At 42.4% G+C, this 9,399-nt stretch overlaps 1 protein-coding gene across 1 annotated transcript in view; it reads left to right on the top strand.

Moving 5' to 3' along the window:
- Positions 1–5,094: 5,094 nt before the first annotated feature.
- Positions 5,095–9,399, top strand: part of M1AP (meiosis 1 associated protein) — a 20,054-nt gene continuing 15,749 nt past the window's right edge. Inside the window, exons 1-3 of the mRNA XM_021708812.1 lie at positions 5,095–5,262; positions 7,963–8,125; positions 8,801–8,942. Of these exons, the coding sequence (XP_021564487.1) occupies positions 5,148–5,262; positions 7,963–8,125; positions 8,801–8,942 (420 nt within the window). The 5' untranslated portion in view covers positions 5,095–5,147. The remainder of the gene's footprint in view (positions 5,263–7,962; positions 8,126–8,800; positions 8,943–9,399) is intronic.

Raw genomic sequence — 9,399 nt, 5'->3', positions numbered from 1 at the left:
TTTTTTTTTTTTTTTGGTAAAGACGAGGTCTCTGCTGTATTACTTAGGCTGATCTCCAACTCTTGGGCTCAAGCAATCCGCCCGCCTCCATCTCATGAAAGTGCTAGGATTATAGGCGTGAGCCACCGCTCTCGCCAGTTTTTCCCATTATTGTGGCCCTTCCAAAAAAGTTCAAGAGCTCAGTAAAAGGATGTTACTGCTTGTAGCCACAGGGGGGCAGGGTAAGTCCAAAAACAATGTGCATTCTGGCTGTAGCTTGAGCTGTGATGAATGAGGCCTTCCTGACTCACTGGTCTTAACCACCCAAACACTACTGTGACCTTTCTATTTCATGCCTTCTGTGTGACCTGTTCATCCGGTGCATGGTGCCTTGCTCTCTAGCCAATGAGGGAGCTTCTCTTCAACATTTGAGAAGTGAGAAGTCTCCTCTCCATCCCCAGATTTAGCACATTTAGTTGTATTTGTGAGAAACACAGTAGATATACTAGGTGTTGGTGTTCTTTTTGTATGGTAGTAGGGGGAGAAAGCAGTGACCAAAGGAAAGCTTTAAAAAAGGGAAGTGCATTATTATCCTATAAGAACTCATCATTTTGTTGATGGAAAAAAGGAAGAAGACGACTTTGTTGGACCTATTGCATGCCATTTATAGATAATCATCTCACTTTGTAGTGCCTCACTATTATTAAAAAGCAAGTTGTGCTATCCCCACTTTGCTGAAAATCACATAGCTAACAACTTTCAAGCCACAGATCAAACTTGGTCTTTAAATCTCACCGCTTTTCTTAGACTCATGAAAAGAGAAGAAAATCCTTCAGAAGAACCAAATTAGCAAGTGTGATTAATATTGCTCAAATAATGCCCACAGGTACCCGGGGGGGTGCTAATTAAAGCCAGATAAGGGAGAATATAATTAAGCATCACTTTCTGGATAAAGTTGATCCTGAGTTGAATTCTGGAGGAGAGGCAGGCCATGGATTGATAGAGTAATAAAAGCACTAAGGAAGGAAGGAAGTCATGTGGCAAGGAGGCAAATTTAGCTGAAGCTGAAGAGTTACAGGAAAAGTAATAAGAGCTGAGGAGAAGGGAGCAATTGTTCAACTCAACAGGCATTCAGTAAGCTTAAGCACTATGCAAAAAACAATTCCTACCCTTGAGCTTACATTTAAATAGATTTAAATGGGAGAAATCAAATGTATTCCCACATACCAATAGTACCAAGGCAGAATGTAATGTGAACTATATTGCAAACATAAACCAAGTGCAATTGCTGTGGGAATGCAGTAGATGAAAGATGGATCATGGCAGACTCCATGAAGGAAGTAGCATTTGAACTTGGTCTCAAAGGATGAGAATACAGGATCTCAACAGGTAGTGATGAGGAGGAATAGTCTGATCCATCACGGAGAAAGGGAAAGGTAGGATAGTTGTGGAATAATGAGTAGTACCAAGTGGTACAAGATGAATGAATGACAGCAGGAAGGCCATATGTGTTAGTTAGCAAAAGAAGGATCTGATGAAACCATGTTTTAGAAAAAGTAACTGGTAGAAGTACAGAAGAAGTAGTGGAAGAGAAGAAATAGAATTGGCTGGGACAATTATTTCTCTTCTGCCATAATCCAAGCACAAGGAAATGAATGCCTGAACCAGTGACAGAGAGAATGGAAAAGTTTTCCCTCTAAAATGTTCTGGCTTACACATCAGTCTCTAGTTTGAATATGTGAGTCTGTCCCTGAGAGGGTGCTTACTCCTGAGTCTGCAAAACTGAAGTCTCAAAACTGAAGCGCAGCATCTCTACAGAGAGTCTATGAGAACTTTTTCAAGGGAAGCAGCTTCTTCTGTGACTCTTCCAAGAATGGGTAGGTTAGGAAGTTAGAAAGAACCTTGGAACGTTGGTGGCAGGTCAGCAGGGAAGCCTGGCTGGCGGGCTGGCTGCCACGAGGAACTAGCAGCATGGTGTTGTTTTTCATAGAGGGGCTGTGCTTCAGACTTGGTTCTTTAGCTTTTCAGAATCAGAAAGTTGGTTTTGTCAGCACTCTCTCACAGACACACATCTTCACAAGCTCAAGACTAAAGAATAAACCAGAATGTTTTCGAGGAAGAACCATCATCAGCATAATTGCCAAGAAGAGCAGAGACTTGCCAAAAACATCCTGCCCTTTGGGACTCTTCACTGAGTCTATACACCTTCTCTGAGCCACACTTGTCAGACACTGCCAGAGTGTATCCCAGTTGCTCCCCTTCTCTGTGCTCCATGTCTGGTCAGCCCTTCCAGTAGACACATTCATCCTTTAGATATGTCAGTACCAATACCAATAAGGCTACAGCCAAATCTTGCTTTGGGCAATAAGCCATTCTCCCTTCTTAAGGGAACTTTTTCACTGACCTTGCCACTGTGTGTTGATTTTATAGTTTAACTGTTTTTTTTTTTTTTTTTGAGTTGGAGTCTCACTCTGTCACCCAGACTGGAGTGCAATGGCCGCTCCCGGCCACCGCAGCCTCGACCTGCTGGGCTCCGGTGATCCTTCTGCCTCAGCCTTTAGTTTAACTCTTTTAGGAAACTCCTATTTTTCTTATTTCCAGATTCGTGATGGGAGATGACTTTGTATTGCACCCTCACATTGCCCATGGTAGGAGTTTCTAATCATCTTTCCCTGGAGAGAAAAAAAAAAGAAACACTTATTTCTCTTCTCCAAAGTTTTGTGATTTGAACCCTAAGGAATTTTATTCTCTACTTTCTAAGTTTCTTTGCTTAATTTTATTTCTTTTATTTTTATTTTTCAATTGAGACAGGGTCTTGCTATATTGGCCAGACTGGTCATGAATTTCTGGACTCAAGTGATCCTCCTGCCTCTGTTTCCCAAGTAGCTGGGACTACAAGGACACATCACCATACCTAGCCTCAATTTCATTTCTGTAGTTTTGTAACTGCCCTCTTATGCTTTAAGAACAGTTTTGCCGCACTGAAGAGAAGCTGCTCCGTAATTTCCATACTTGTTACTCTAGTCAAAGTTCAGGCTTCAGGTTCTGAAAACTTAAATTACTTCTTGGTTTGCCTGTGGCAAAGTAAGAGTCACAATATTATTATTATTATTATTATTATTATTATTATTATTATTATTATTATTAAGTTGGAATCTCACTCTGTCGCCCAGACTGGAGTGCAGTGGGCGCTCCCGGCCACCACAGCCTCTACCTGCTGGGCTCCGACAATCCTTCCGCCTCAGCCTTCTGGAACCTGCTGGAACTACAGGCACGCGCTACCACACCCGGCTGATTTTTGATTTATTGTAGAGATGAGGTCTCGCCAAGTTGTCCAGGCAGGTCTCGAACCCGCGGGCTCAGGCAATCCACTCACCTCAGCCTCCCAAGGCGCGGGATTACAGGCTGAGCCACCGAGCCCAGCTGAGTCACATTATTTTAAGAGAGCATTTCTCCTTACTTACGAGGAACATTTTTTTGGCAATGACTTTATATATATCATGGTAGTACCCTAAAACATAATAGGGCAGATGAGAGTTTAAGGAGGAATGGCCAAGATTAATGTTGCTTTATAAACTCCTTAAGGGCACAGAGTGTCATATATATCTGATGGAATGAAAGAAATCGCTAGCTAACTAATGAATCCTCATAACGATTTGTAGAAGATGGTAGAGTTTTAATCATTCCGGCCATTGAGAAATGCCTTTGGTGCCCCTAGCCACAGGATAAGTTGTTAAAAATGACATGAAGTCATCTCACTGTCACCACACCTCCCCTGCATTGGGACCAACACGTTGGACTGAAGCCCCTTTGTTCCCTGTAGAGAGTCTGCTACCTCTGCAGGCCTGTCCTCAGGAATGTCGTTCTAGAAATAATCCAGCCTTCTCCTGGGATCCATGAGTCATACACAGAAGTTAATTCATTGGAGCAACTGACTTTTCTTAGGCTCTTTGTAAAAGCGTTTCAGAGAGTCCCTCGTGATGAAGTGAAGAAAGTCAGGTTCCTCTTCAGTTTCTTTCCAGTTCTTGCCTCATTTCTTTGGGGCTTCCTCTACCACCTTATATTAGCTTTCACTGACAACCTTTACCTGCAGACTCAGACCCCAATTCCTGAGCTAGTTTTGCTGGAAGCAAGAAGTATGCCAGCAAAGCCTTGCTACCCACTGCCCCCCTCCCCAGCTCCATTCATTCAGACTTGGAATTATATCACACTCCACCAGACCATCCCCATTCTCCTTGCTGCTGACCACACTGAGATACAGTGTGCCAATGGCTCATGCTTCAGGCTTGGTTCTGTATCATAAGTGGATCCCAGGAATTCATCTTTTTTTCTGTTCATTTTTTAGGTTCATTCTTTTTAACAGAAGTAACTTACTATCTCCTACTTTTCCATGTCAGTATATTTAGCTTTACTTTTTTTTTTTTTTGAGATTGCAGGATTTATTGAGAGGACAGAAAAACTCTCACAGTGGGTAGCTTTACTTTTTAACAGCTGCATAAACTTTATAGTTTGTGCCATAATTTAAACAATTTCATGTTGATGGACTTTGAATTGCTTCCTGTTTGGGGTTTTGTTTATTTGTTGTTACAACAATGCTGTACTGAATATCTTTTCATATATCTCTTTGTATACTCTTCAAGAATGTCTCTAGACTAAACACCTAAAGGTACAATTGATGGGTCAAAAGATAGGTGTGGGAGCTGGATGTGGTGACTCGCACTTATCATCATAGCTATTTGGGAGGCTGAGGCAGGCAAACTGCTTTGAGGCCAGGAGTTAGAGACCAGCTTGGGCAACATAGTGAGACTCTGTCTCTTTTTATAAGTTTTTTTTTTTTAATAGCCAGGCCATGATGGTGCACACCTGTAGTCCCAGCTATTCAGGAAGCTGAGGCAAGAGGATCATGGGAGCCCAAGTATTGGGAGCTGCGGTAAGCTATGATCATGTCTGTGAATGGCCACTGCACTCCAACCTGGATGACACAGTGAGATCTGTCTCAAAAGAAAAAAAGAGGGGGGCGGAGACAAGTATTTAAAATTTTATTTATTTATTTGAAATTTACAATCAAATAATTAGGCACTTTAACCACTATTTTTCTTTATTCTGCAGAGAGTTCTATCCTGGGAACTGACATTGACCTTCAGACTATAGACAACGATATTGTCAGCATGGAGATTTTTTTCAAAGCCTGGCTACATAACAGTGGAACCGACCAAGAACATATCCATGTTCTTCTTCCTTCAAAATGTTTCAGCAACATTTCCAGAGCCAGAGATAATTCAAGTACACAACCCCCCCAAAATATATATAGGCTGTGATCATCCTTGTCAGGGATTGGGACTCTAGATTGGTGAGTCATCAGAATACAGAGTAGTTGAGGCTTAGGGACTGGATGAGGATTGGATGAGGCTGTCCAGTATAAGCATGAGAATAAGAAGAAGAATTCTAAAAAGTGACTACAGTTTGAAAGCTGAACCTTATTAAGCCCAACTAGCAAGGGCCAGTTATTTAGGGGCAAAGTCTTACATGTTTCAATGATAGGGCATACTACATAGGAACACAATAAGTGTGATTAGGGCATACTACATAAGAACACAATAAGTCATACTTATATTGGCATTATAATCTGAGACTGGTACCTCAACAATATCAACAGGGCCAGTGGTGAATGGAAGAGAACCAGGATTAAATTGAGATTTTCTCACTAGGGAAGCAGCAAATTGAGGAAAGCAACTACATACAGACCCCAGGAAGGACAACTAGTGACCCAAAACCATATTCACAAAGCAGTTCTGACAATTATTGAAACCAAAAGATCAATCCAATGTTCTCTGGGTCTGCCAACAGACCTGGATATTGTTTGTCTGGCAGTGATTCTTCATTCCAAGTCCCACTAGATGGTATACGTCCATTGTTATGTCTCACACCCTTTGAAGGTTAACTCAGGACCTAGGATTGTAGGCCCATCAGCCACACTGAGCTTGAGAAAGCTGGCTCCTCAGGGCACCATTCCAAAGGGAAAGGACCAAAATATGTCTTCTCCTTTACTGAATGGGAGTCTGTGCCCTTCTTCATTGAACAGAATATTGGTAATGGCTACAGAGATCATTGAGGACTGAGGACTGGATTGGATATGATGTTTGTTTTTGTTTTCTCTATTAATTTTTTTATTTTAAAGATGTGGGGTACAATGCAGGGTTAGGTATACAAGTGGTCATTATGCAGGTTGGATATGATGTTTACTGAAGCTCTTCTTCCAGGCTCTAAAATGACTCACTGGAGTTACTGCCTTCTATGAGGGCTCTTTCTTGGCCATTAGCAGTATGTTCAGGTTTTTTATGTGTATCCCCTTTTTCAGCTATAACAGAGGATTGCCTGAGCTCAGGCTTGAGACCAACCTGAGCAGCATGGTGAGACCTCATCTCGACAATAAATCAAAAAATTAGCTGGGCATCCCTGTGGTTCCAGCTACTTGGAAGTCTGAGACAGAAGGTTGAGGCTGTGGTGGCCGTGAATGTGCCACTGCACTCCAGCCTTGGTGACAGAGTGAGACTCCGACTTAAAAAAAAAAAAAAAAACAAAAAAACAGACAGTGCACTGTTTGCTACAAATGAGTTTCTTTTCTTGTCCTTTGGTCTGGGGTCTGCTACTCTGCACCTGGGCTCTGGTTGGTGAGAAACACACCTGGTTCTAGATTCAAGCTCTGCTAGAATAGCTTTCCCAGCTTTAGAACACTTTGCTGAGGCCACAGCTAGAATAAGAACCACATGAAGAACTTTAAAAATACTAATATCTGGGCTCCACTTCTATGGGTGATTTAACTGGTGATTTAAATACTGATTTAATTGGTGTGGGGCAGGGTTCAGACATCAGCATTTTTTAAAAGTTCCCTAGGTGTTATTTATTGCAACCAGCATTGAGAACCTCAGCCAAATGAACAGAGCTGTGTAGTCCTAAAGTCCCAAGACCAGAAATGAAGTCAGGCACAGGGGAAATGAGGGGAAGCTGGAGTCCTAGGCAAAGTTCCTCCTATTGACTTCCTGGGCTCTGGGATGTGCCAGGCAGAGAGCCATCTCACCCAGAATTCATGTCTAGGTCTACTTTTTGTTTTTTGCTTCATGTTGCAGTTAGTACAATCATTTGACAAATCACTAATATCAATTACTAGCCTTCTCACCAGTATTCAACATTCGTATATTCACAAGTTTGTTATCAATATTCTAACAAAGTATACATTTTATCGAAAAACTTGGAATATCAATCATTCAAGTCTAGTGCAATAGGCCATTGTATACTGTGGCATGTGAAAAAGCTTAGCACAGAAGAGTATATACCTAGATGAGTAACTCATACCTAATCTAAGACCTCTTCAGGACTATTGTCTGATGCTGCAGTGATGCTTCAAGTTCCAGAAAGTCCTATACTCAGGTTTCTATGAGAAATTTAAAAATAAGCTATTTCAGGAACTTATCCCCTACTCTCTAACCACCACCCCTCCCAATGTCTTTGGAAGAGCTCACAGAGAATCTAGCGGTCACCCGACTGCCTGACTTCTGCTTTCCTGCTCTTCCTTCATCTGACCTGCAGTCTTGCCAAACCTTGGCCACAGGGAAGAAGCAGAGGCAAGATTTCCTTCTGTGATTGCCAAAGGGCCTCTGCATATTTTGGCACTAGCTGCCTCCTCCAAGACGACACATGTTCCTCTCAGACTGGATCACAAGGCAGATCTTGTACTATGAGATGACTGCTCAACCAGCCCAGAAGTAAAAATCATTTCAGACTCAGAGTGATAGAGATACTGTAGGTTCCAGACCTCTCTTCCTTCCGAAGCCAGTCATGCTTTCCTCTTTACACTCCCCTGCCTCCTCCCATCCCTTGCTTGCCTGGTAGAGGTGGAATAGGTGGCAGATGTTGTCTCTTAATGGCATAGCCTGGGGTAACTTGTGACCCACAATCCCTCCTCCAATTCTGCTTTTATTGTAGTGTGCCTGAAATGTGATCTACAAGAGCGACTGCTCAGCCCATCCCTGCTCCCTGGCACAGCTGATGGCTCCTTGAGAACAGATGACCCCAAAGGACACTTTAGTACACTCTACCAGATGGCTTCCCTGTCATCAGCTTCTCGTTACACGCTCCAAGTGATCAAGTATGGTCCAAGGGAACCTCCAAATCCATGCAAAGGCTATTCTTTGCTTCCATGGCTAGCAAGTCCAGAGATAGATGGTATCTCTAAGTGTCAGGCAAGAGTCAATTCCAAAGTAGCAGTTACAGGTATGGCATAAAGAAGCAGGGTCGGGCTACTCAGAATGCAGAGGCCAAACTGTGCAGATGATAAGGAAAGTGCTACAGTAGGACACTCAGGTCTGGATGAGGATTGGAAATCTAGAAAGTCTCTGAACACAGAGAAACAATGATCAGTAGAAAGGTGTGTATCCTTTCAGTAAATGTTTTTTGGGGTACCTACTACTCTTAGACATCAGGACAAAGACCCAACCTTCAAGGAGTAAGTAGTACATAGGATCTGCCCCACCTCTTCTCATTTCTTTAAGTACTAGAACTCCCTCTTCCAGGGGAACCTCTTACAGGGTAGATTAGCAATGAAGGCAGAGGCCACTTTGCTTCCTGGTTCCTTCCACAGTGCCCATACACAGGTTCCTGAGCACTGATGGTCTTCTGGCCATTCAAAGATGAATAATAATGCACAGGCCCTAATCTAAAAGCTTTCACAGGAGGGTCTTAGTCTTTAAGACCCTATTTAAGTGGATCTGGGCAGAGGTTCTCTATCACTGAGGAGACTTTCGCTGTCATTATTTCTTCCTAGGGCTCTAAAATCTAGTGGGGTCTGTGAGTCATTGACATATGGACTCCCATTCATCCTCAGACCCACAAGCTGTTGGAGGCTGGACTGGGATGAGTTGGAGACAAACCAGCAGCATTTCCATACTTTGTGTCATAGCCTTCTGGTGAGTACCCATGTCCCAGGTGAGAAAGAGTGGTATTAAAATACCAACCACAGAAAAGCAGCTAACTAGTCCTCTCCTAAGCCCAAACCTGCCTCAACCTTCAAAAAGACAGGGGGGAAAAAATGGAAATACTCTGATTTGGAGTAAATATGATTTACCTTTTGTTGGTTTAATGCTATAGAGAATAATTCCTGAATTCAGTCATATAACGCTAAACTTGAAAATCTCTAATTGTGTAAGCCTAACATTTAAATGGTAACAGGGAATTTTCCATATGTAACTCTACAAGGGAAACCCAGAAAAATCTAGAATTATTTTTTGGAGGGCAGATCCCTTGCAGTAAGGCTTCTCCTGTGAGGTAAGTCTTCTAGGAACCCATCAGCAACAGTATATCAGCTAGCATTCTTGTGAGAGGCTACTTTTGGCTTCAGTGAATTTTTTTTTTTTTTTTTTTTTT

The sequence above is a fragment of the Carlito syrichta genome, unplaced genomic scaffold (genome assembly GCF_000164805.1).
Source record: "Carlito syrichta isolate Samal-C Ts95f unplaced genomic scaffold, Tarsius_syrichta-2.0.1 Scaffold148882, whole genome shotgun sequence".
NCBI lineage: Eukaryota > Metazoa > Chordata > Mammalia > Primates > Tarsiidae > Carlito > Carlito syrichta.
The sequence above is the reverse complement of the archived record's forward strand: the minus strand, read 5'-3'. Positions and strand labels throughout refer to the sequence as shown.